A 27,661-nucleotide genomic window follows, 5' to 3' on the forward strand; every position below is an offset into this window, starting at 1 on the left:
AGGACAACAGAAACGCACACAACCCCACACACGCACAACACCCCAAACCAGTCAAGTCCTCGCTTAACAACACAAAATATACACAAAGTAAAATACATCTTAAAGGATACATGAGATGGTTATGAGGCTCTAAATATAAAGAGGCTTTCGGAAGGCAGGTCAGCGAGGACGCCGATTGGCCAGGAAGGAGCACCAATGACAGCGCTCTGTTAGGAGCCAATACCGGTGGAGGAAACGCACCTTGTTGCATAACATGCATAATGTAATAGAGTGTGTGTGTGTGTGTGTGTGTGTGTGTGTGTGTGTGTGTGTGTGTGTGTGTGTGTGTGTGTGTGTGTGTGTGTGTGTGTGTGTGTGTGTGTGTGTGTGTGTGTGTGTGTGTGTGTGGACATGAATCACGTCCAGGTCACAGGACAGCCCCGATCAATAGATGTGATCGATCCAGAACCTGACCGATCGATGAGTGACGTGACGCGCGGAGCATCCATGACATCACCAGCGATGGCCGGAGCTAAAGTTAAATCTTAAACGCAAAAAAGACACGATGAGAAACCGAAGAACTACACTAATAACAACACTGGATCATCAATGGAAAACGATAATAAATCAATACTATGACATCACCTCCCCATGAGGGCGACAGTTTGTGGGGGAGGGAGGGGGGAGACGGGTTCTGGTGGCGCCATGTTGCTCGGAACATTCTGTTGAGGGCTGACCAATAGGAGAGAGGGGGCGGAGCAACAACACCCCACCCCCCTCCACCCAGACAGAGATAGGCACTGAAAGAGTCGTAGTGAGAGAGAGTGTGTGTGTGTGTGTGTGTGTGTGTGTGTGTGTGTGTGTGTGTGTGTGTGTGTGTGTGTGTGTGTGTGTGTGTGTGTGTGTGTGTGTGTGTGTGTGTGTGTGTGTGTGTGTGTGTGTGTGTGCAGGAGCCGGCAGCATACGGCAGTATGGCTATTTCCTGGATGGGGGCGGTGGGAGGAGTCTGGATGGTCGTCATAGAAACCAGGAGGGGAGCCAGCAGTCAGTCGAGGGGGGTTGAGGGTTCTAGTCCAGCAGGGTGCCTTGCTCCTGGGCGCGGGTCAGGCTGTCCTTGCGGTGCAGGTGGTGCACCCCCATCCTCTTGGGGTTCTTCTGGCCCCGCCCCGGGGGGGTGTAGCCCGGGGCGGGCGGGGGCGGGGGGGCGTGGTCAGGGGGGTACTCCAGGTGGCGGGTGGGGGTGATGACGGGGAGGTCGCAGGGAAGGACGTCCCGCTCCTCCGCCCAGCTCCCCACCGACCCCCCCTCTTCCTCCTCCCCCTCCCCTTCATCCTCCCCCTCCTCCTCCTCCTCCTGAGTCGACTCCTCGCGCTGCATCACGGGCGCCGGCGTCGGGGTCAGCGGCTCCCCGTGGGTCGCCATAGCGACGGCGGCGGCGGCGTCATGGGGCGTGTGCGGGGGGTCTCCCCGGGGGTCCAGGCCGGCCGGGGGCGGCGGGGGGGGGTGCCCCCTGCCGGGCCGGGGGTCCGCCACGCTGCTGCTGTCCGTGTCCAGACTCGACTCGCGGCTCGCCGTCCAGCTGGGCGCCGACGACCCCTCCTCGCCGTCCGAGTACGCGGCCACGCCCCCCCGCTGGCGCTCGGCGGCCCCGCCCCCGCCCGAGGCCCCGCCCAGGCCCAGCTGGCGGGCCGAGTCGCGGCTGAAGGAGGTGCGGTGCTGCAGCGCGGCCGGCGGCGCCTCCTTCTGGACGAACATGCGCTGCCAGCTGAGGAGCAGGTCCTCCTCCGAGCTGGCCGAGCTGGGGGGCTGGGGCGGCGAGCTGAAGGGGCTGGACCCCCCGGAGAGGGGGCCCGGGGCCGCCGCCGCGGGCGGGCGCGGCGGTGGCGGCGGCGAGGAGGAGGAGGAGGCGGCCGAGCGCCAGCCGGAGTCGGAGTGGGCGGGGCTGGGGGGGGCGTCGGCCTGCACCAGGCTGAGGGAGATGGCCTGGCGCGTGGCGTAGGTGCAGTTGGGCAGCGGCGAGTTCTTGGGGATCTTCACCTTGTCGTCGGAGGTGAACTCGATGACCTTGCGGCCGGGGTACAGCGGGTGGGGGTGGTGGGGCGGGGGCGGCGCCGGGTAGGGGCTCAGCTTCTCGAACGACGAGGACGAGGAGGAGGAGTTACCGCCCCGCCCCCCCGCGCCGCCCCCCTCCTCGCCGCCGCCGGGGGTGAGGGGGGTCTCGGGGCGCCGGCCGGCCGAGCCGTTGTGCTGGCCCCCGGGGGCCCCCCCGTTGGGCCGCGGGGCCCCGGGGCCCGTCATGTCCACGTGGACGAACACGTCCTCGGAGGCGGGCCGCGTGGCGCTGCAGGACTGCGCCGAGTTGAGCAGCAGCGGCTCGGGCTTCTCCAGCACGCGGGCGATGACCGAGGTGGGCACCACGTCGGCCGGCGTCAGGCTCAGGGTGTCGGGCTCCTGGGGGCCCAGGGACGAGGGCCCCCCCCCCTCCGGGAGGCTGCTCTTCATGTGCCTCTGGACCATGACCTGCAGCTCCGACGGGAGCTGGACACAGGACAAACCTTTGTTATACTACTTATTTATATTTGTGTGTATATATATATATATATATAATTATATGTAACCTCTAAATATTATATATACTGTATAATAATTTATATTTTATCATATATATATATATATATATATATATATATATATATATATATATATATATATATATATATATATATATATATATATATATATATATATATATATATATATATGATATATACTTTCTTTATAGTGCGTGTGTTTTAAAGAAATAAACAACACACACACACACACACTTACGTCAGAGAACTTGTGGTTCCTGAAGTGAGATTTGTTGCACTTGAGCAGCTGGACGGCCAGGTTACAGTCCTGTCTGTAGCGCTCCTGGGCGAGAGACAAACAGACACAGGGAGAGAGAGAGAGAGAGGGTTACAGTCCTGTCTGTAGCGCTCCTGGGCGCGAGACACACAGACACAGGGAGAGAGAGAGAGAGAGGGTTACAGTCCTGTCTGTAGCGCTCCTGGGCGAGAGACACACAGACACAGGGAGAGAGAGAGAGAGAGGGTTACAGTCCTGTCTGTAGCGCTCCTGGGCGAGAGACTAAAAGACACAGGGAGAGAGAGAGAGAGAGGGTTACAGTCCTGTCTGTAGCGCTCCTGGGCGAGAGACTAAAAGACACAGGGAGAGAGAGAGAGGGTTACAGTCCTGTCTGTAGCGCTCCTGGGGCGAGAGACACACAGACACAGGGAGAGAGGTGTGTGACCCACGTTGAGCTCCTCCAGGCGGTTGACGGTGTTCTTGGCATCCAGCAGCTTGTTGGTGAGCTCCACAATCTCCTGGTCCATGGTCTTCTTGTCCCGCTCCACCTTCCGCAGCTGGAGAGCAGAGCAGACAGAGAGCATCAGCACCGGGAACCGCTCAGGAACCGCAGCATCCGACGGACGGCGGCGCAACGGAACCAGGGCCGGAGAACCGGGCGGGACACAGGCGTTGGAGATGCATGATGGAGGTGGAGGGAGGGAGGGGGCTGGTATAGTCTGGGAGAGGAGGGGAGGAGAGAGGATAGAGGAAGGGAGGAGAGGAGTTAGGAAAGGAGAGCGGAGAGAGAAAGGGAGGAGAGGAGGGGAGGAGAGAGGAGGAAAGGAGTTAGGAAGGGAGAGGGGAGAGAGGAAGGGGGGAGAGGAGAGAGGAGGGGAGGAAAGGAGTTAGGAATGGAGAGGGGAGGAAAGGAGTTAGGAAGGGAGAGGGGAGAGAGGAAGGGCGGAGAGGAGAGGAGAGAGGAGAAGAGGATGGGAGAGGGGAGGAAAGGAGTTGGGAATTGAGAGGGGAGAGAGGAAGGGAGGAGAGGAGAGGAGGGGAGGAGAAGAGAGGAGGGCAGGAATGGAGAGAGGATGGGGAGGAAAGGGGAGGTGAGCGGAAGCAGGAGATACTGAAGCAGAACCCAACTGCATGGACCCAGGTCTGGCTGACGGTGGCCTGGTTAGTGAGGAGGAGGAGGGTGACCAGTGAAGATGAGGAAGATGAAGATGGCGGTGAGTCCGTCACGAGGCAGCGTGAGAGGGAGCAGAGCAGAGACTTTAGGGGGTGAACGACATCATCGGAGCGACAGGGAACAGGAGAGGAGGAGATCAGAGGACCGGGAGAACACGACCAACATCCCACAGCCTAACAAAGGCCAGGGGTCAAAGGTCACCCAGTGGGTCCGATACTCAGAAATGCTGAACACATGACAATGTCAATGCAGTTCACTGACACACAAAAACGTCTCTAAGCGATCCATCTTTATGTTAATAATTCTATAAAGACAATTCTAAGCCATGATAGAAACAGTGAATTAAATGCTAATTTCAATTCAATTGAAATGCCAGTCCATCAGTGACGATCTCCCCACCTCTAAGCCCAGCCCGCACCTCCAGCAGAGGGAGGATTCACCCATTCATCGTTCACCCCAACATCCTCCTGACCCCGCGGGGAGGGAGACCTGGGGGAGTGGCCTATCAGGGCCTGAGAACCCAGGCCCCGCCCTGAGGAGGAGGACCTGAGGGGGGGACCCGTCTCCATCACAGGGGGTCTCTTGTAGCGCTGGAGCAGGCCGCTCCGTGCTTCATTTCCTGTCCGAGCGGCGGCCGGGAGGCTGCCGAGAGTTTGACCTCAGACCCCCTCAGCAGGCCGACGCCCCTGATGGAAACGTCCGCCGCAGGCAAGCTGGATCACAACTTGTGACATCACTTCCCCCCGCATCGCACAGCCTGCCCTGGACCAATCAGGTTACGGGTTTGTGGGGGGGGGGGTGGGGGGAGAGGTGCCCCAGGACGCCAAGCTCAGCATGACCTCTGACCCCTGAGCCTAACGAGGCCGCCCCCTGCAGGACACATCTGTCAACATCTGGGTCAACATCAGGGTCCTACAGCAGGGGTCCATCAAGGGGATCGGGTCATCAATTGGTCGGCCACATAAGGCAGAGGCCACGCCTCCTGACTGACGTGTGTGTGTGTGTACGAATCAACGTACAAACACATGTGTGTATAAACACATGTACAAACACATACACGCAGGCCACACACATACACAATGACGGGACATATCAGAGAGGAGCCTGAAGTCGTGTCTCTCCTCTCCATCTGTCTGTTTCCCTCCCATTCCTTCCCTCCTTCTGCAGCTAGTCGGCCCAGCTGTCCATCACACACACGCACAAGCGCGCGCACGCACGATCACGCACACACAATCTCACACAGAAATGGTGTCCGTGAGCATCCACCAGTAGCAGCTCGTTGCAGCGAGTAATACGCAGTGAGCCAGTAGCTTGACATGTGGAGCCAGGCCGACGTCTCCCTTAACTAATACAACTAGCACTGCTGTGCTAGAACGCTAGTACAGCAATGTATACGTTTCAGTTGAATGGTCAAATAGTGAGAGTACTAAGAAGGGGTCAAAGGTTACCAGGGCGTGGAGCTTCTCTTCTAGATCCTGATTGGCTCGCTGGGACGCTGTGTAACTGTTCTGGAGTCTGGAGAGAGAGAGCGACAAAGAGACAGAGACAGAGAGAAAGAGAGAAAGAGAGATACAAAAAAAAATAGCAAGAAATATTAACAGCCTCTTAGTGTTAACAGTGAGTGGGATCCAGAGTGTGTGTGTGCGTGTGGTGTTGTGTGTATGTGTGTGCGTGCGTTCACACATACTGGTGAGTGTGTGTGAGGACAAACAGCTTCCTGTATGTATCTGATCTCTCAGGGCTCCGGTGGAAGTGAACCCCCCCCCCCCCCCCGTTTCAGCTCACCTTCAAACACTGAGCATTCCAGGGGGGGGGGGGGGGTGGGGGGGCTCGTATCCCCATGGTTACGGCCCTCACTACCAGGTGTCCGGGGATCTTAACCCTCTCTCGGCCAGACAGAGCGGCCACACAGACCTGGCGGCCGGTGTCCCCGGGTGGTGAGGTCGTAGCGCCTCGTTAAAGGCAGGGCGACGCCCCCCAGAGATCGGGCCCCGTTTTCGGACTGAGGAACGCTCACTGACTGGTTATACTGGTTACACACCCGCTCTCTCTGAATGACACACTGGTTTAACAATGTCTTATTTTACTCAGGGATCAAATGTAAACGTAGAAGATCTTAACAGACGTCTTGCCGGGGTTCACTCCTCCTTCAATAGGCCGAACCACGTCCTGTGACCTCCTCTCTCCACCATCATCATCATCCTGAGCCTTCTCCCTCCTCCACCTGCTCCTCATCCCTCTCCTGTCCCCCAACCCTTTACATCCACCCTTTCTCCGCTTCCCTTCGCCATCCCCTCCGACTCCCCCGTCTCCTCCCTCTCTACCCTCTCCACCAGCTCCACCTCCTCCTCCTCCTCACCTCCTGAACTTGTCCCTCATCTTGTCCAGGTCGTCCTGGGTGCGACTGAGCTCCGTCTGCATGTAGTGACGGCTGTTCTCAAACTCCACCTCCATGGACTCCATCTTGTGGTTGCCATGAGACATGCAGCGACGCAGCTCCTCATTCTGCAGCTGGAGGATTCTGGGTAACGGGGAAGAGAGGGGAACAGACAGACAGGCAAGGACAGACAGAGAGAGAGACACAGACAAAGTGATACACAGACAGAGAGAGAGACACAGACAGAGAGAGAAAGACAGACAAAGAGATATACAGACAGAGAGACGGAGAGAGGGAAAGAGGCAGAATGAGAAAGTGTGAAAAACAGTAGAGAAATAGGTTAACCTATTTTTCTGTTATTCTTATAAAAAGATAATGAATTCACACTGATCAGCTGACATCAGTGTGCGTACGTGTGAGAGGGCTACTCTGCAGTATTTAGTTAAATAGACCATAATGAGCTCGCTCTCTCTCTCTCTCTCATCTAGGCCAATCCATCCACAGGGCAGCGGGCCGCTCCTGGGGATAGGAGTAGTACGAGTACTAGTAGTACCTACTAGCAATAGGTAGCATGACTAGTGAGAGAGTACTACTATCAAAGAGTACTGGGTAGTCTAAGGGTGCACTCACACTAGGCCATCTGGCCGTGGCCGTTTTCACACCTAACCGTGCTCAAATCTGTGAGTGTGGCCAGTCTGGCCAGGCCAGGCCAACTTGGCCACTTGGGAGAGGTGTGCCGCTACGGTACAGATGCTAATGAGCCGACACGCACACACGCACGGCTACGTAACCTGAGCTGGATGACGTATAGTCCATGCGACGACCATGGACATAATAAAGGCGACGAGCCTTCTTTCCCATAAAACGGTAAACATGGCGTCAAGCGGTTCAAATGTTGGTGTGTTCTGTGTTGTTGTCCATTGTTGTTAAAACTCTGACTGGCGGCAGACTTTATTATGGTCCATGCAGCGGACGCTTGGTGATGACGTGTTACGACGTGATGACGTATGTACAAGAGCCTACCGTGGCCAGGCCACAGTTGCGACGACCAACGGCCACGGCCAGATGGCCTAGTGTGAGTGCAGGCCAGAGAACAATGGGGCCATTTGAGCACGGTTAGGTGTGAAAACGGCCAACGGCCACGGCCAGATGGCCGAGTGTGAGTGCACCCTAACTAGACAGAGAGTACTACTACCAGAGAGTACTGGGTAGTCTAACTAGACAGAGAGTACTACTACAAGAGAGTACTGGGTAGTCTAACTAGACAGAGAGTACTACTACAAGAGAGTACTGGGTAGTCTAACTAGACAGCGAGTACTACTACCAGAGAGTGCTGGGTAGTATCACTAAACAGAGAGTACTAGGTAGTATCATTAGACATTACTAGGTAGTATCAGTAGACAGTACTAGGTAGTATCAGTAGACAGTACTAGGTAGTATCAGTAGACAGTACTAGGTAGTATCAGTAGACAGTACTAGGTAGTATCAGTGGCTGGTCCCAGCAGAAGGTGTAATGAGGCCCTGGTCTCTCTACAGTGCGGAGAGATATTTCTCTCTACAGTGCGGAGTGATATTTCTCTCTACAGTGCGGAGTGATATCTCTCTCTACAGTGTGCTGGTCTCTCTCTACAGAGTGCTGGTCTCTCTCTACAGCCTGCTGGTCTCTCTACAGCCTGCTGGTCTCTCTCTACAGCCTGCTGGTCTCCCTCTACAGCCTGCTGGTCTCTCTCTACAGCCTGCCGGTCTCTCTCTACAGCGTGCCGGTCTCTCTCTACAGCGTGCCGGTCTCTCTCTACAGCTTGCCGGTCTCTCTCTACAGCGTGCCGGTCTCTCTCTACAACGTGCCGGTCTCCCTCTACAGCGTGCCGCTCTCTTTCTACAGCGTGCCGGTCTTTCTCTACGGCGTGCTGGTCTCTCTCTACGGCGTGGTGGTCTCTCTCTACGGCGTGCTGGTCTCTCTCTACGGCGTGCTGGTCTCTCTCTACGGCGTGCTGGTCTCTCTCTACGGCGTGCTGGTCTCTCTCTACGGCATGCTGGTCTCTCTCTACGGCGTGCTGGTCTCTCTCTACGGCGTGCTGGTCTCTCTCTACAGTGAGCAGCTCTCACCTGATCCTGTCTGCGTCCGACAGCGCCTCCTGTAACACACAACAACAACAGTGGCATTAGTGTTGCTATTGGATTAGCCTCCATTAGATCACAGCGTGTTCCCGGAGAAGCAGAGCGCCCGCGGGGGGGGTTGGGGGGATTATCGCTGCCATTGCTCAGGATCAGGAAGAACAGCGACACACTCAAACGGTGTCAGCCCAGGAGAGAAGACCCCCCTCCAGCAGGAAGAACACACAGAGGGACAGACAGGAGGAAGCAGACGGCAGGTTGTGTGGTCGATACCCGGGGGGGGGGCGTACCAAGTATCAGACCCAGGGATTGTGTGTGGATCAGAGGCTGGTGTTCAACAGGGGCCAGCTGGACAGTGGTTCAGACTCTTGGTTCAGACTCTTGTGCAGAGCTGGGTAAAGACCTTCTTGAGCACAGGTTCCATCCCAGCACACCATGATGGGACTTGATCCAAGGCAAACAGGAGCAATGTGTCAATTGGGATCTGACCCCTCCAACAAGAGCACAGGCCGAGGGTGGGATTCGAGGCCATGCTATGTGGACTTAAAGGTCCTCTGGTATGTGAACTCTGCATCCGTAGGAGAACAGCTCTTGGTGGGATTTTAACCAAAGTTTATAGGACTTAGATCCCTACAACAGCAAGAGAAAAGGCTGTGGTGGGGCTTGAACCCAGACTAACAGTATTAAGGGTCCTTTGGGATCCTGGGCTCGCCAACAGCAGTTTGTTGTGGGATTTGAACTAAGGCCAGTAGGAAAAATGCTTGTCTGGGATCGGACCTCTATATTGGCAGGAGTGCAGGCCATAATAGGATTTGAACCGAAGCGAGGAGTAAAGGATCCTCTGGGATTGGCCTTCAACATTAGGACGTAGTTGGACTGGAACCCAGGCCCACAGCTGAGAAGGGTAGAACGTGGGGTGACGCTAAATCAGTTCTATAGAGATGTTTGTTCCAGCCTGGATCTCCTCCAACCCAGTTCTATCAGAGGAGCCCCGATCGATGGGGCTGAAGGCTCCACACAGAGACAATGATCAATACACGATCGATAATGTTTAGGTCCCCTGGTGGCATCAACAGACCGGAACCAACAACCCGCTGCAGTAGAGACCCGGAGCGTCTCTGCTGGGCAGTAGCTTTGGGGGTAAACATCTGCTCAATGAGTCCATCGATAGATGACATGACATTACAATTAATAATCAATAAGACCTTGTGAAGCTGATATGGCCCCCTGGGGGAGGGAGCGCTGAACCCGTGACGAACGGAGCAGTTCACTCCCACACACCGCCTCGGACGGTCTGATTGGTTCCCGGGTAGCAGGACCGACACATGACACAGGAAGGACTTATTCTGCATGCTTAGATGACCTCCGTCCGTCAAACACAGGAACAGGACCAGCAGCGCCAGAGGGGTGGAAGCCACAGAGTGGAGGTCTGAGGGGTGGAAGCCGCAGGGTGGAGGTCTGAGGGGTGGAGGTCTGAGGGGTGCAAGCCTCAGGGTGATGGTCTGAGGGGTGGAAGCCTGAGGGTGGAGCTCTGAGGGGTGGAAGCCTGAGGGTGGAGGTCTGAGGGGTGGAGGTCTGGGGGGTGGGGGTCTGGGGGGGGGGGAGGTCTAGGGGGGTGAAGGCGTAGGTTTAAGGTTTGAGGGCTGAGGGCTGAGGTTATAGGATGGAGGCCAGGCAGGTAAAGGCCAGGCGGGTGGAGGCCAGGCGGGTGGAGGCCAGGCGGGTGGAGGCCAGGCGGGTGGAGGCCAGGCGGGTGGAGGCCAGGCGGATGGAGGGGAGCTGTCCGGTTGGAGCCCAGCTCACATACCTTGATCTGGGATAAGTTAGAGACGCTAGGGTCCGTCTTCTGATCCATGTGAGGTGTCGGAGGACAAGGTATGCCCCCCGACTTCCTGTGTGGCACCGGTACTTCCTGCTGCGGGCGCTGGCCCCGCCCCGCGTGTTCCGGGTCTCTCCGCCCTCCTCGTCTCTCGGCCTGTGGACCCGGGTCCAGAGCCTCTTCTTTAGGCCACGCCCTGTGTTTTCGAGGCCCCTCCCCTCCGTACTGGCTTTGACAGGGAGTGGGCGTGGCTTGTTGTTCGGGGCAGGGCTCGCGGTGCAGAGGCGACACCCATCCGTCCCACGGCCGCTGGCCCGCCGGCCCCTGCCTCCCCCCCCCCGCCCCTGACCGCCTGGGCCCCTGGCTCCAGCCCCGGCCCCGCCTCTCCGGCGACGGCTGCTTCCTGCCCAGCAGCTCCAAGTGGGCGGGGCTTAGCACGCTGCAGGTGATGTCGTCCAGGAAGCCCGAGAACTTCACCTTCTCCTCCAGAGCCCCCAGCCTCCAGTTCCAGTCGCCGGGGACAACGCCGCCGGAAGAGGAGGAGGGGGGGGGGGGGCCCGGCAGTGAGGCCCTCCTCTCGCGGCGGAGGTCCGTCCGTTCCAGGGACCGGCTCTTGGACCGGGTGGCGGGGGCCCGGCCGCGCCCCGGGGCCCGGCTCTGGTCCAGCACCTCGGCCGACCGGGACTTTCTGCCGCGAGCGCCAGGCCGCTTCAGGATGCTCTTGGGGGGGCCGCCGCCTCGGGGCCCCCCGCCCCGCCGCGCATCCCCGGGGGACAGGATCTCGACCTCCTCCCTGAAGGAGAGGGTGGGGGAGGCACTCCCCGCCCGTTCCCCCCCGCCCCCACCCTGGTGGGGCCCCCCGGGGGCCGGCAGCCCCAGGGTGGAGGTGGAGGAGGCCCGAGGGAGGTCCAGGCTGGAGAAGCTGGACTCCACCTCCAGGTCGCTGTCAGAGGGCGACGCCCACCGGCCACGCCCGCCACGCCCCGCAGCCTGGAGAGGGCGGGCGGCAGCGGGAGGGGGAGGGGTTAGTGAGGCTCCTCCTCCTCCAGGGGGCAGGGACCACAGCTCTAGGTCTGAACACGCTGGAGACCACCTCCTTACCTCTCACCTCACCTCCTTACCCCTCAACCCCTCTACTCCTTACCCCCTCAACTCCTTACCCCCTCACCTTCTCATCTCCTTTCCTTCTGCCCCCACAGCCAGCGCTGACCCAAGAAATATTACTTTTTATATACTGTTTCCCGGCATTTACCCTCTCGGACCCTACACATATTGGCGGTTTCAATTTGAGGTGAATGAGATTAGTCGGCTTCGCGTTTCCAGGGGCGGGACTTGGGTAGTGGTGGTGCTGCGTTGTCTCGACAACAGAGACAATGCAGCGATATCAATACGAGTAGTTCTAACCGGAGAGAGGGTGAAATCCGCGAGCTGCTGATCATCATGGGGGGGGGAGAAGGCGATGCAGTCGCATTCAACGAAGACGGGGAGAGATGGTGCGATCTACGAGAAAGTACCAGAGGAACTTCCCTTACGGGGCTTTTGCGGGATAAAAAACAAGTGGTCAGCAAAACAAAGAATATGTTGGCGTTTTAGCACTTCTCAATAGTTAATCGCGTTTGTAGCCTACACTCAGATTATCTAGTCGACTCTCCAGTGAACCAAGAAAGCCGGCTCCGTGACAACGGTGGATTTTACCCCCTCGGTTTTACACAGGCAAGACAGGGAAATTGCCGGGCGTGCCAAGCCGCGAACGAACCAACTTGGCAATGTAGAACTGCCTTCAAAGACCCTCATCCACCTTTATAAACACATGACCTCACGGCGGGGGGACAGGGGTCACCTGGCCGGGATCCGGCTGCGACGACGAGGGCGGCGGCGGCGGGGGAGGGGGCGTGGCCGGGGGCATCTCCCCGCTGTAGAGCTGGGGCGGGGGGCGTGTCTCGCGGTGCTGCGGTGGCGCCCGGCGGTACGGCTTCCTGCTGGGGGCGGCGCTGGTCATCCTGGGCGTGGTGCGGGGGCGTGGCCAGCTGGGGGCTCCGAGTCGTGGTTATCCTGAGGAGGGGAAGGAGAGGGAGGGGGGGGGGGGGGGGGGGTCAGCGCCGGAACCCAAAAGACCCGGTCGGTTCCCCCAGGACCCGGACACTAAGCACTCTACACCCAGCCTGTCTCTCTCCTCCTCACCCTCGGCCTCTCCTCCTCACCCTCACCCTCGGCCTCTCACCTCCTCACCCTCGGCCTCTCCTCCTCACCCTCACCTCCTCACCCTCGGCCTCTCCTCCTCACCTCCTCACCCTCGGCCTCTCCTCCTCACCCTCGGTCTCTCCTCCTCACCCTCGGTCTCTCCTCCTCACCCTCGGTCTCTCCTCCTCGGTCTCACTCCTCGGTCTCACTCCTCGGTCTCGGTCTCACTCCTCGTCTCTCCTCCTCACCCTCGGTCTCACTCCTCGTCTCTCCTCCTCACCCTCGGTCTCTCTCCTCTACACATGAAACATCTCTTCTGTCTGTATTGCTACACCACCTCTCTCCCTCTATCTAACACACTCAACCTACACCCAGCCTCTCTCTCCCTCTCTCTCTCTCTAACACACTCAACCTACACCCTGCCTCTCTCTCCCCTCTCCCTCTCTCTCTAACACACTCAACCTACACCATCGCTGCATCTCTCCGTATTCACTCCACCACCATCCCTCTCGCTCTCTCCCCCTCTCTCTCTCATTACTTGCTCTCGCGGGCGATCGATGGTACCGATATGTTTCCACATCAGCGTGGCCCCACTGCATTCTGGGTAACCTGCGCGCAGTGCTCTGACGCTATGGATCAGAGGACTGTGGCTCGTCTTTTCCACGCCTAGAGTCCATAAAGTACCACCCCGTACCTCCCCTCCTACTTATTGTACGTTGTACGTCCTGGCACTTACTGTATGATGTATTTATTCATGCGTCTTATCCCAGCTATCTCTGTTGTATGCAGGGAATGGGTTAACCGAGTTATTGTTAGTGCTTGGCACTTGGTTCTATGAACATTCTTACTGTAAGTCGCTTTGGATAAAAGAGTCCGCTAAATGCCCTCAATGTAAAAGAAAATTAATTGTAAATAAAGTACGCGCCTGAAACAAACAGTCCCTCCCATCCCAACGCCGACCACATCACAGGATGAAATAAAGTGTGAAAAAAGAGGGAGAGTTGCATCACAGGGCTAAATAATAAATAGAAAAAGAAACAAATGAAGAGCACATGAATAGAAAACCATAGTCACACGCCTCGGTGGCCCCTCAGACCTTCGAGAGAAGAGGGGAGCGAGCTGAATGGAGAACGTATGAAAGCGTTCGAAACTAACTTGCGCTAAAGTGAAGACGGTTACTCCGTTGGCTGTGGCCTCACGCTCCATGAAGGAGCCGGATAACTCTTCTTCACGGCCGCAGACTGAATACCGTGTGATATAATGTGGACGCGACGGCCAGGCAGGATGTGCTCCATTCCATCAGATATGTCTGAGAGAGGAGTCTTTAATGTGTTATCGCTGAGACGTCCGGTCGAGACACTCGACCGCCAGAATGTTCCACGGTCTCCTTCCCTCTCTGTAGGTCAGCTTCTACACAACGCAACCAAGAAGAAAAGCCTTCTGTTGTCGTTTCTGAACACTGAAGCAGGGAGAAGAATCGAGAGCCCAGAGTGTTTTGAAAAGAGAAGGGAAGTATTTATATCCTGAGAACAAAGCCAGGCTGCCTATTAGAACTATAAAGAGCCTAGGAATGGGGAGGTCTGATCTACATAACGTCAGGTCATCTGCATAGAGAAGAAGTCTGCGTAACAGTCAAATTTTGTCTTAAAACAGTTTGTGGTTAGTAAAATAGTTGGAGAGCTGAGAAGCTTAATGGAGACTCACAGGCCAAGAGGAAGAACTTCTCTTTAAAAAGCTCACACTCTTCACTGGAACTAAACATGACTACTAAACACTGGTCGCTGCCGTCGGTAAAGAGCGTTCTGCTCTTCCGAGACATCAGGGTCAGCCCCGGTCTCCAGGACGGAGAGCAGAGGTAACACACGACGGAGGTCCTGCACATTTACTCCACTGTCATGACACAGGATACGGCCTCGGGTCCCCTGAACACACCCTAACAAGGGCATTAACATATCATATATAGGGGAGAGCGAGGGAGAACGAGAGAGAGAGCGAGAGAGAGCATGACAGGGTAGCGAACGAGAAAGATAGAGAGCGGTAGAGTCAGCATGCCTCTTGGCTACAGATTGATCCCAGTAAAGTGTGTTGCCAACAAAGCAGTTGATTGGCCGAATCGAGCGGCGCTACAGCGAGCATGTCAGCGCTAGGCTACTTATCTGAATGAAACCTATGGAATCCAATAGGGGTCCTGCTCCACACACACACAGAAACAAACCTCTAACACAGGCACAAACACACCACACAGGCACAAACACACCACTCTCACACACACACACACACACACACACACACACACACAGAGACTGCTCACACAGGAACTCACACACACACTGCTCACACAGACAAAAACACACACATATGCCCACATATACGCACAAGCCCGAACACACACACACACACTCGCGCAAACAGACGCTCACATTATTAAGACTCCATCACACATACAACCGTGACTGATAAAACCGATGCACACACACGCACATATGCAAACACACGGTCGCACACACCAAGTAACCGCCAGCGGTGGAACAAGAGACGGCCCAGTGACGGCTCCGTCCTATGGAATGATCAATGGTGGTGTTTGTGTATGCGTGTGTGTGTGTCTGTGTGTTTATTGCTTCCAAAAATAGCAACACTATTCACTTTACACTGGGAGATGAAGGTGTGCCTCTGTTCATTTGTGTGAGTGCTATTTGTGAGTGCGAGTGTGTGCTTTGTGGGCGAGTGCGTTGTGTGCGTGTGTATGTACGTGTCTCTGTGTGTGTGTGTGTGTGTGTGTGTGTGTGTGTGTGTGTGTGTGTGTGTGTGTGTGCGTGCGTGTGTCTCTGTGTGTGTGTGTGTGTATTTCTTTGCTTTAGAGGATTAAAAGGAGACAAAAATAGCCACAATTAACATCACACAGTGATGCGTGTTTGTGCGCGTGAGTGCTAGATTCTACACAACATGTTAATGAAGCACGACATTATCAGACATGGACAGCAGCCTGCTACCCACAGGCCCTCATGATGTACGGTTTAATACAGCCGCGTGTAATGTTCATAACACGTCCAGGTCTTCTGTAACGTAGTGCAGTCATTCTTTGTAGTGTAACCTCTTTAATTTAAGACTTTCATTTCTCCTGCCACTGTTCTGTTGTGACAGCTGAGGTCCTGCTCTGGGGTCATAAAGTACCGGTCTTATTTTATAGAATAAAATAAGACCGGTATTTTATAGTAGCTGGTTCCATCCCCAGCTCCTTCTAGCTTACTGCACCCAGCTTGCTGGCTGCTCCCCTCATCAGGGGACCGCAACATCTGTGTATGAACGAGGGAATGAACGGGTCAATGAACGGGTCAATGAACGGGTCAATGAACAAGTGAACGAACGAGTGTATCAACGAGTGAATGATTGCATAAAGCGAGTACGAACGTGTGCATGAACTATTGAATGACCGATTGAATGAACGAATTAATGAGTGAATGCATGCATGAACGAGTGTATGAATGAATGACTGAATGAACGGGTGAATGCATGGCCGAGTGAACGTATGATCGAATGGACAAGTAAATGAGTGAATGCACGAGTGAGTGAACGCGTGAATGAATGAATGCGTGAATGAACAAATGTGTGAATGAATGAATGAAGGGGGGAATGAACCTGGGAATGAATGAGTGAATGGAATAGTGAATGAAGGAGTGAATGAGGCCCTGGTTGTTAAGCCCTCAGATCGGCCACAGGTGTCAAACCGTTGTGCATGTTGAACAGTGCGGTGCGTTGAGTCGTTACATGACTGGGAGTTTCACTTTGATTGCGCCATCAGTGTTGAACATGAATAATAGATGGGAGGACATTGTTGGGGATTCCTCTTAGTTCAGATCCAACCCTGATCAATAAGCTCATCACTCTAACGTTGTACTGGACATCATTGACTGGGAACCATCACCATGACGTTGTACCGGACATCATGGACTGGGAACCATCACTCTGACGTTGTACCAGACACCATGGAATGGGAACCATCACCCGGACATTGTACTGGACATCATGGACTGGGAACCATCATCCTGATGTTGTACTGGTCATCATGGACTGGGAACCATCCCGTCTCAACACCCCATGCCTCTCCGGGCTGAACACTCCTGATTGGTCGGTTCAAACCAGCCAGAGTCTCCGCACCACGTATATGAAATGATATCACGGATAAGGCATATGCTTTTATGTTTTCTTGAGGATGCCCTCAACACATCACTATGCTCGACAACGTGCATCACTAATTTCATCTTCCCCGATTCCATCTACCGTAAATCCAAAAAGATAGTTTATCAATATTTAGTCATTAGGCATCCACTTTCTTCATAAACTGAATTAAAATAATTATCAGATCGATACTCTGTCATTAAAACCGTATTTTATTACATCCTTTCCGGTACAGAGGAGTATAAATAGTTAAGTATGCACTTAGGGCTCGTTAGACAATCATAGCCCTGGAGCACTCTTATGCGGTTCCTCCAGATGAGCCAATCAGGTCCAGGTGAACCTCGAGGTAGCGTGTGGCCGTGAACCCGCTGTGCTCGTCAAGTATCTGACGCAAACCGCTGCAAAGTCTGGCTGCCATGGCGACCAGGGTTTCCTACGGTTGCGTCTATTGAATTTGTGATGGCCTGTCACACAAAGACCTCTTTCTCCTGACGATAGAAGGGAAGGAGATCTGCAACACGACAACAAGACAACACGACAACACAAACTGTCAACTGTCACTTACGACGGGAGGCTTTGTCCCCGCTATAGCACTGCACAACATCAAGACAAGACAACACGACACCACAACACAAAACGACAAGACCACAACAGACAGACGGACGGGGGTTCATCGTCTAACTCCAGGTTAGTTAAGAGAATGGTTGAAAAAAAAAACAAGGCGGCATGCAGCTCAGGAGGAAGAGCGGGTCGGCTGGTAACCGGAGGTTGCTAGTTCGATCACCGGCTCCTCCTAGCTGAGTGTCGAGGTGTCCCTGAGCAAGACACCTCACCCTGACTGCTCCTGACAAGCTGGCGTGGTGGACACCTTGCGTGGTTGACATCGCCGTCGGTGTGTGACTGTGTGAATGAATGGGTGAATGTTAGGTAGTGTTGTAAAGGGCTTTGAGTGGCCACTAGCTAGAAAAGCGCTGCATAAATGCAATCCGTTTACCATTGAACCACCACAGGAACACACTGATCAACAAGAACTGAAAGAGGATGTTTCCTTTAACTCCCCGGTTTAGAGTCCTTGTACGAGCTAATAAACTTGACGACCTTGCACTGAAAAAGCGTACTAAGCATTGTGTAGCATCTTACCCAAGCTATCTTTGTTGTATGCAGGGAATGGGTTAACCTAGCGATTGTTAGTTCTATGAAGATCCTTACTGTACCTACAGCGATATATGGTTGTTTCTCTTTCTTCTGATAAATGCACTTATTGTAAGTCACTCTGGATAAAAGTGTCTGCTGAACGCCCTAAATGTAAATTTAATAGTATGTTTGATGTAGGCGACACACAAACACAAGTTTAGATTAAGCTTAATCCGCTACTCCAAGGAGCAGAGGTATAAAAATACTGACGTTCTAAAGGTCACACGGAGAGATCCCCGGTAATGAATCCAGCAGGTTGGTCTTTTTAAAGCGTGTCCATTTTTAAAGTTGTACTGTTTCCCTCAGTTCAGCCACTAATCATAGTGCTTCAAACTGGAATCGTGGTCTAAATATGCACAGTACACACACACACAGGGTGTGTATCAGGGAGGAGAACAGTAGAATATAGTATAGAGTCCTCTCTATATAGTAGAGAGGAAAACAGGAGGGCAGATAGTTGCATACAGTACTAGAGTAAAGTAGAATAGAGCAGACTAGAGCAGACAGTAGAGCAGCCTAGCGTACAGCAGGGTAGTGTACAGTACAGTAGCCTAGCATAGCATACAGTACGATAGCCTAATGTACAGTACGTTAGCATAGCGTACAGTAGAATAGAATAGCGTACAGATCGGAGCGTAGCGTACAATAGCGTAGCGTACAGTACAGTAGCATACAGTAAGATAGCGTAGCGTACAGTGCAGTAGCCTAGCGTACAGTGCGGTAGCCTAGCGTACAGTGCGGTAGCCTAGCGTACAGTACGGTAGCGTAGCGTACAGTAACAAAGCTTAGCGTACACAGGACGTTAGCGTACAGTACAGTAGCGTACAGTACGGTAGCGTAGCGTACAGCATGGTACGGTAGCTCCTAGCGTAGCCGCTGCTCACCTTGTGTGTTAGCTCCTGCTCCTCCTGCCTCCAGGCTGCGGCGGCCGGCGGACCACCTTCACCGCCTCCCCCTCTGGGCATGAGACGCTCCCGCTACCCTGGACCCCGCGACCGGTGGAGACAGAGCACAGGAGACCAGTCAATACCCAGACCAGCTGTCAATCACCCCCCGACCACCTGTCAATCACCCCCCGCCACCTGTCAATCACCCCCCGCCACCTGTCAATCAGGTCCCCCCGGCCACCTGTCAATCAGGTCCCCCCAGCCCGCTGTCAATCACCCCCCGGCCCGCTGTCAATCACCCCCCGGCCCGAAGTCAATCACCCCCCGGCCCGCTGTCAATCACCCCCCGGCCCGCTGTCATTCACTGCTGCTAGCCAATCAGCTTCCAGTACCGGCCAGGAGACAAGGGGCTAGGAGGCAAGGGGCTAGGAGGCAAGGGGCTAGGAGGCAAGGGGCTAAAGAGACAATGGGCTAGCAAGCAGGGATTAGGAGGCTGGGGCTAAGAGACACGGGGTTAGGAGACTAGCATGCTAATCAGTAGGGCTCTACAGGTTTAGGTCCAACCTCATAAAAAAGGAGTGGGGAGAACCGCGCCTCCATGCTGCTTCTAGGTTCAGCCCCCCCGTCGGCCCCCACCAACCCACGAGGGCCCCAGCTGATGGCTGAAGGCTGACCCCCCCCCCCCCAGCAGGAGAGCCAGGAGCAGGCGGTGTGAGCTCCAATCAATGTTTCCCTTTCACCTGACTAAACCGTATAGCCACACCGACTGACGGGTTTGATGGTTTGTATTCAGCTGTACTGCGAGTGTGTTCTGCTTATTCTGGTTTATCTTCTGTGAGGTTTTTGGCTTAAAGCTGAGCAACTGTAACAAACAAACTCCTCTGATCCAGGAGGCCGTCTGCGCCCCCTGACCCTTGACCCCTGTGCTTCCTGTCATTCGCCAGCGTCCAACAACGCGGCGGCTAGCTACCAGAGGACGCCAACAGCTGTTTGCGGTGTCAGCCACGCAGGGCAACAGCCAACTCGTCAGCAGCAGTCAGGGTGAGGCGTCTCGCTCAGGGACACCTCAACACTCGTGACCAGCCGACCCGCTCTACCTCCTGAGTGTCACGCCGCCCCCATGGTGACACAGTGTGTCAGGTCCCACTAACCAGACACACCGCCCCAGTCGCAACAACCACTTATCCAATAAAGTCAATTAAAACCCTAACCCTTTGATTGCAATCATCTCTTATAATAACAACCTCCTATGAGGGCGTCTGCCTGCCGGTAAACGGAGCAGTACCGAAGAACCCGACCTGATGACCGGAGCGCGACACGGTGTTACTTAACCCCGCCCGGGCGCCATGTGACCCGCCCGCCGGCTGCCAGAGACCTGCCGAGAGGAGCGGGAGGGAAACCGGCCAACAGACCACTTCCCCCGGCCAGGAAGCCAGGTGCATGCTGGGTAAAGGCTGTTGCCAAGAACTGCTGACAGGGGATTTTTCTTTCCAGGCAGACTAAAAGCCTGAGTGTTTTCTGTGAATCACCACCATCTTGTGTCAGGAAGCTGAGAGAGGAGAGGAGGGGGAGGGAGGAGGGGGGGGAGCTTCTTAGTGTAACCTGCTACTCTGCTCTCGGTTACCTTCCCGAGCGCCCCGGCAACGGAGACGGAGAGAGTTCTTGCCGCTGCGGAACGCTGGAGCAGGACAACAGTGTACAACCAGTCTCCTACTGGCTGCACACTGGGAGCTGCCCCGTACAACCAGTCTTTTACTGTTGGACACTGGGAGCTGCCCAGTGAAACCAGTCTCCTACTGGTGGAATTAGAAGCTATCCAGCACACCTACAGTTTTCTCATGGTTGACACTGGCAGCTGCCCAGTCTTGTACTAGTGGACCCCCTGTGGTTTTCAGGATCTGTGACGATGTACTGCACAACATTCAAACAATCGCACACAAAAACACACACACACACATACACCAGCTGGAGGTGGTGCGTTCCCAGGTGTTACGCAACTCATTAGTGTTAATTGATGAGGCTAATGGCGGCAGGTACAAGATGGCTGTTCTGTCTGCGAGGCGCTGCAGTTTGCTGTCTTATCTCTGCTGAGCAGACAAATAGCTCTGGCTTCAGAAGACATCAGGGGGGAGGCGAACATGGGAGGACACGGCATGACGGCGTGCTACTCCGCATGCTAGCTTACTAGAATGCTAGGATACTTAGCTTGATAGGGAACTTGGCGTGCTACGCTACATAGCATGAGAGCACTTAGCATGCGTGTATAAATAAAGTATAAATACAATTTAAAAAACATGGAGGATAAGGACATGGAGGACCTCGTCATATGAGGGCCGTCGGTCCACCAGGGATTTCACTGGCTATTTGAACGTAGACCGGACTTCTGTCGTCTTGCGCTCCCAAACGAAGCTCTGCGAGGCCGGGAGTGAAAAACAGCCTTAAAGCAATCAGCGCTGTTTACTGCTTCATCGTCAAAAGACATCAACCGACTGCCCATGGGCAGGGCAGCCCCCCCCATCCATCACCCCTACAACCCCTAAATCCCCCCGCCCCGTACCGCGTCCTCCACTCCATGTGGGGGGAGGCCGCACTCTGGTATAATCTGTTTCCAAAGAGATCTGGACCCCCCCAGGACCCCCAGTATAGTCTACCCCCTATTAGACCCAGGGAGGAGACTATTCCCTTCCTCAAGGAATAGTCCAGCTTTCTGACAAAGCATGAGAAATTCCATCTTCCCTGCAAACATCTGAATAACATGAGCCTCAGACGAGGTCTGGGCCCTCAGCATTCTGTACTCCAGTCTGATCTCCGGTCCAAGGTCCAGAGATACAGACGACTGTTGTTATCTGAAGATCTTCTCCACGCCGGAACCATTGCTAGTAGTGGTAAAACACGGCAGTTACTGCCGATAGTAAGGTGCTTTGAAGTGGATAAGAGCAGATAGTGGATAAGAGCAGATAGTGGATAAGAGCAGATAGTGGATAAGAGCAGATAGTGGATAAGAGCAGATAGCTCCGATACCAAGTTAGCTCTGAGTGATAGCAAGGGCAGTATCTCCCATACAGAGGGAGCTAGCAGTAGCATAATAACAGATAGCAGCAAGTGACGTTGTGGAAACACATAGCCTGGGGTGCATGGGGGACGCGTAGAGACGTGACGCCGCACCGAGCGCACAGACACCATTTTGAATCTGCACCTACACCCAATCACGTTTGAGGGTCATTAAAGATGTTAGATTGACGGGCTGCATCGGTATCACCAGTGGGTTCACCAAGCCAGGGTCCTCTACTTGCAGACTCACATCAACTCTGTGCACAGACGGACACTTCGACGTATCACTGTCTTCCTGGAGGGGTGAGACCTGTAATATCAGACGTGTGTGTGTGTGTGTGTGTGTGTGTGTGTACTGAGTCATTGCTCTGAATGGATCCTGTGTGTCGGCTGGTGGTTGGGGTGGGGGGGGGGGGAGAGAGAGGGGCGAGCGAGCCGTAGAATAGCGAACGCTCTCACTGAACCAGAGCGCCGAGGTGTCTCCTCCTGGTGTGTGCGTGTATCTCCAGAGGTAGCGACGCATGCTAGGAATGTATGAACTCCGTGTCTGACGCCGGGAGCACAGCCTCCACCCAGCCCTGAAACACGCCCCTCCTCTTCATCGCTCCGAGGAGCACAGCTGACATTCAGACGTCTCCTCTTCTCCTTCCTCCTCCTCCTCCTCTCCTAACGAGCCACATCTCCTCGTCTCCTTCTCCCCTACCTCCCCGACACGTCTCCCTCTCTCATACCTACTTTCCTTCTCTCCTCCCATCCAGACCTTGACCCGTCTTCTCCGCCGTCCATTTCACCACAGAAACGTTCTGCTTCCAACCAATCATCTGTCCACATATTGACGAATTATCAATGTTTCTATTATTAATACGTCCTAGGGCTGTTGAAATACATTTACGAGGCTGATGGTCAGCACACACTGACCCACAGACCACCAACCGACTCATTGACCAAATGACTAACTAGACAACCAACCGAATAACTGTCCACCAATGGTCCGAACAGACTTACCAACTTGACCAACAGACAGCAGATCGAGCATCAGACTTCTCCTGAAGGGATAACTTGAAGAGCCCATGAGGCTTGGTCGACAGACAGCCTATCTTGCTTGTGTGCTGACAAACACAGACAGGATGTCTGTTTGCTGATGGTCTGCGATCTGATTGGCTGGCTGAAGCACTGCTTACTTTCAGAGTAGATCAGACAGTGTTATTAGGTCTACTGGCTAGAAGGGTCCTCCATCCACTACCACACAGATAGATAAAAACAAGCCTTTTGGAGGAAGTTGAGGACACTAGATTAGTGTTCAATAACAGTGAGAATGGAGTGTGAATTCTGAAGAGAACTTTGACTCTTTCAGTGACAGTCTGTAGAACAGTAACATGGGTTATTCTTCACTGAGATAACAATACTCACTGGAACCATTAACCAGATTTAAGTACCCTACCCAGTGAACTCAACCATCAGGATCTTACAACACATCATATTTGAGCAAATTTGAAAAGGAACATTTTTGAAAATGAATTGAGTATCATATGAGATATTCAACATGTACGGCTCAGAAAGCCAATCCAGTATCAGCCAGTAGACTTTTCTACTCATGTTTTCTCCTCCACCTCTAATGGCGGTACACTGGTACCAGTGGGGCACCGGGGGAGTAGATGCATCAGGCTTTAGACCTCAGTGTCAAGAACATTGCATCCCACGCACATCGATTATCGCTGGGTTCCTGATTGACATGTGAATGAACGGTGGGATTGAAACAAAGGCTTTTTGGTGAGCTTTATTCTGCCAGTAAAGCCTAGGGGCCAATCCATGTCTCACACAGACCACTCTCGGCTCCACTAAAGAACCACACCGTTTACAGCCTCAACACCACTTCATGCCTGCATCCTTCTCCATGCAATTTTTTACAAATCACAGGTGTTGTGGTGAGCTTGTGTAATCAAGGGTAATTCATGTTAATTAAACATGTTGTGTGGACAACCCAATCAGACAACATGGTTCTCTGATAAGATGCTAGCCCTGTAGCACACAGCTGGGAGGGCTGGCTTGATATCTTCTGAAGGAACACGTTGCCTCACATCTAAATGATCAGAAACTCTCGCTGTCGCTTCCATTAAATAACTGTGCGCAATACTTTATTTCCGAAGGATGTGTTTGCTCTTTATATTTTGCTCTCAATGTCAAAATGTTAGGTGCACACAGCCATGGAGAACTCCTTAACATCACAGGAAACCAGGCGGGACTACACCCCATGGTGTCCGGGCCAGGCTCTGCTGTCACACAGTAGGACTGCTGGACCAGAGGTTCTGCCTTAACACAGTAGGACTGATGGACCAGAGGTTCTGCCTTAACACAGTAGGACTGCTGGACCAGAGGTTCTGCCTTAACACAGTAGGACTGCTGGACCAGAGGTTCTGCTTTAACACAGTATGACTGCTGGACCAGAGGTTCTACCTTAACACAGTAGGACTGATGGACCAGAGGTTCTGCCTTAACACAGTATGACTGCTGGACCAGAGGTTCTACCTTAACACAGTAGGACTGATGGACCAGAGGTTCTGCCTTAACACAGTAGGACTGCTGGACCAGAGGTTCTACCTTAACACAGTAGGACTGATGGACCAGAGGTTCTGCCTTAACACAGTAGGACTGCTGGACCAGAGGTTCTACCTTAACACAGTAGGACTGATGGACCAGAGGTTCTGCCTTAACACAGTAGGACGGATGGACCAGAGGTTCTGTTGTAACACAGTAGGACTGCTTGAAAATAGGTTCTGCTGTAACACAGAAGGACTGCTGGATCCAAGATTACCTCAATGGTTACCTAAAGTAGAAAATCTACTGGTGGACCAGTTCGCTTCGGACTAGAGTCTTCAGCTTGGGGATGCAACTTAGGAAGACCTTGTTTGAGAGCTTCCGAGTCAGGAAAATAACCTGATTTCTTAAAAGGTTCTGATTATGTGATGCTTCCTGCACCACTGACATGGACAGATGATAAACTGTTTTATTGGCTTGCTGAAATGGTAAAGCAAGGCATTAACATCGACAGGGTGTAGGGTTGATTCCCACTGGGGCAACTCCTGCTTTGCACTATGTGTATGCACTCAATAATTCACTTTGGATAAAAGCATCCACCCAATCGCATTATATAGTACACACAGAAAGAGCCAGTGAAAACCAGCCATGAGTCAACAAAACACTGGCCTGCATTATGTATGCACATATATGAATCAAATATTCTGTTCTGCACCTCTATAAAGCTACACTGGAGACTTAACTCATTGGCAGTTCCACGACAGGACAAACCTCCTTTGTTTGGGTAAAATTCCCCAACCCCTATGTGTTGTGGTCTTTACAGATGTAAGTATGTGTCGAGGTAGGTCAGATGCTGTGGGGAGCTGCGGGTTATCCTGGTATCTGCTGACCCAGAGTCATTTAAAGGAAGTGAGATTTGGAGATTTAGGGAAGAGTTTGGATAACATGACCTCAGAAATCCTGAGGCAGCCATTTGATTTGATGAGTTTTGAAAATCTGTGCTTTGCTGTAAACGGATACGTTTAGTGGAATCTGAACTCAGACCTGACTAACTATCCGTCTCATTTTTATTGTTTCATAGTTAGTTACAAGAGGAAGTCAATAGGCGAGCCTAATGTGCAATATTTACACTTTCCCAATATTAGTCACACAACACGTCACTTCCTGTCAAACTGTGGGACGGTAACACACACACACGTACGTCAAAGTTTGAGTGGGTTGTTGAACACACAACAGGCATTAAGGAGCCCAGACGACTGGACAGACTTCTAATGTGTATCCACGTTATGAATAACGGCTCTGGCATCTGAACAGAAAGGTGACATTAACACATCGCGTGGGGAAATGAGGAGAGAACATTATCGTACTGTACCCAATGCGTGCTCCCGTCTCTCACTGCGACGCGGGGACAGCCAGGAAAATAACCGACATCATCATCCGCATCATCAACATTCCATATCACCTCCTCTTTCACGTACACACACACACACGGTTCATCTTTCTCTCACACAGACAGACACACACACACTGCATCTCTCTCTCACACAGACAGACACACACACACTGCATCTCTCTCTCACACACAAAAACACACACACCGCGCATCTCTCTCCCACACACAAAAACACAAACGGTACATCTCTCTCACAGACACACACACGGTACATCTCTCTCACACAAACACGGTACATGTCTCGTACACACGCACACATACGGATCACACACACACACACACACACACACACACACACACGGAGGGCTGGGCTCTTCAACGTAACTAGCGCCGTTGTGTAAAAGTAATTCCCTGATCCGGGCTGAACCCTCTTGGCTATGAGTAGGGATCGGTGTGAGCAGATTGCAGAGAAGCTTTGGCAAACCTCGATAAATGCCCAGCAGCCGCAGCGGAGGGTATATATACCGACAGAGAGGCGAGGTGCCGCCGGTGTAACTGTACATACTAGTGACATAACAGTAATCTGCTCTCATCTGCTGACACCGATACAGGCTCCATTTAGTAAGAAATGACATTTCGGAGTTGATCGCCTCCCGATCGTCGATAGTGGAGCCTGCGGCAATGTCAGATCCCATCGACATCATGTACCAGCCCGGGTCCGACCCTATCTAGACCATGTTTCAGCCCGGGTACGACCCCATCTACCCCATGTACCAGCACGGGTCTGACCCCATCTACACAATGTACCAACTCGGGTCCGACCACATCTACACCATGTACCAGCCCGGGTCCGACCACATCTACACCATGTACCAGCCCGGGTCCGACCCCATCTACACCATGTACCAGCCCGGGTCCGACCCCATCTACACCATGAACCAGCCCGGGTCCGACCCCATCTACATCATGTACCAGCCCGGGCTCGGTGCTTCACTATCAACCTGTACACACACATCCACCTATCTGACACACTTCAACATGATACTGACACATCCCCGTTCAATCTGCTGCCTGTACACCAGTAGTAGCGTCTGGCTGGTTTGCTGGCCGTGGACATGGCCCAGTCCGACCCAGGTGCAGCGAACTGTCCAGCATGAGATCAAACACCGCGGACTACGGGCAGCACCCCGGGTCGTGTCTCACCTCGGCGGGTCGCGGCTGGTGACGCTGGCCGGGGCTGGATCAGGTAATCCCCCGGAAATGTGTGCCAGCGGGCGGACTGTCGTCACAAACTTTATCCGCTCCACTCAGGACGGAGTCCGCATGAACCTCCCGACACTCTCTCGGTAGTGAGACACTCGGTGGTGAGACTCACTCCGCCGGGCTGGATCACTCCTCCCGTTCCGTCCGCGGGGCGCTAAGCTCGGCTGGAACTTGTGGAATATTCCGCTACTCGCTACTGGAAAATCTGATCCTGGAGCCGCTGGTCGCATAGAGTTGATCTCCTGCACTCCTCCTCCGCCTCCTCTGTCGCCATCTTTACCCGCGGGGCATGATGGGTAATCCTCAGGAATCCCCGCGCCGTGCGCGTCGTGCGCGTGCTGACGTCCGGCGCGAGGAGGGGCCGTCAGGTGGCTCTGGTTTCCCGGGTCTCGTTGGAGGCTAGTCTGTCAAACTTCAGTGCTACACAATAAAAGTCCCAGTCCCAAAGGAACCGAGTAAACCGAGTACCAATCTCTGAGCAGAAAAAGCCTCCACCTGCCCCTTATGTAGGGGACCGTTTCACACTGATTTATTTTCCCCAACCTGAGGAAAACCGTTCGGCTTTAGGTCGACGTTAGGATTTAATATGGGGATTAGGTGTGGAACCATGTAGCTGCTATATGCAGAGACACAGGAAACACAAAGGGAAATCCACAAATCATACCTGGAG

The 27,661-nt window shown here is 53.7% G+C and overlaps 1 protein-coding gene across 6 annotated transcripts; it reads right to left on the bottom strand.

Annotated features, from left to right (window-relative positions):
- Nucleotides 1-257: 257 nt before the first annotated feature.
- On the bottom strand, nt 258-27,370 carry tjap1 (tight junction associated protein 1 (peripheral)). 6 transcript variants are annotated; one of them, XM_060073190.1, is made up of 10 exons: nt 26,932-27,366; nt 18,747-18,844; nt 12,152-12,363; nt 8,484-8,512; nt 6,360-6,521; nt 5,449-5,515; nt 3,955-3,984; nt 3,276-3,383; nt 2,809-2,892; nt 258-2,517 (listed from the first exon to the last, which is right to left on the bottom strand). In XM_060073190.1, the coding sequence occupies exons 3-10, from the start codon at nt 12,308-12,310 to the stop codon at nt 1,048-1,050; spliced, it is 2,109 nt and encodes a 702-aa protein (XP_059929173.1). In that variant the 5' UTR covers nt 12,311-12,363; nt 18,747-18,844; nt 26,932-27,366; the 3' UTR covers nt 258-1,047. The 6 variants fall into 6 exon arrangements, with proteins under 6 accessions (XP_059929173.1, XP_059929174.1, XP_059929175.1 ...); XM_060073191.1 differs by lacking the exon at nt 26,932-27,366 and adding an exon at nt 25,708-25,831; XM_060073192.1 differs by lacking the exon at nt 18,747-18,844 and having other exon boundaries at nt 26,932-27,370.
- Nucleotides 27,371-27,661: the final 291 nt, after the last annotated feature.

Source organism: Gadus macrocephalus, chromosome 15, assembly GCF_031168955.1.
Source record: "Gadus macrocephalus chromosome 15, ASM3116895v1".
Lineage (NCBI taxonomy): Eukaryota > Metazoa > Chordata > Actinopteri > Gadiformes > Gadidae > Gadus > Gadus macrocephalus.

What these genes read in the sequence shown, in the direction of transcription:
- tjap1 (XM_060073192.1), bottom strand. Translation starts at nt 12,310, where the DNA reads ATGACCAGCGCCGCCCCCAGCAGGAAGCCGTACCGCCGGGCGCCACCG. An exon ending in CGCAGCCGGATCCCGGCCAG is followed by an intron (nt 8,513 to 12,151) that starts GTGACCCCTGTC and finishes TGTGTGTTACAG; the next exon opens with GAGGCGCTGTCGGACGCAGA. An exon ending in TCGGACGCAGACAGGATCAG is followed by an intron (nt 6,522 to 8,483) that starts GTGAGAGCTGCT and finishes CCCGTTACCCAG; the next exon opens with AATCCTCCAGCTGCAGAATG.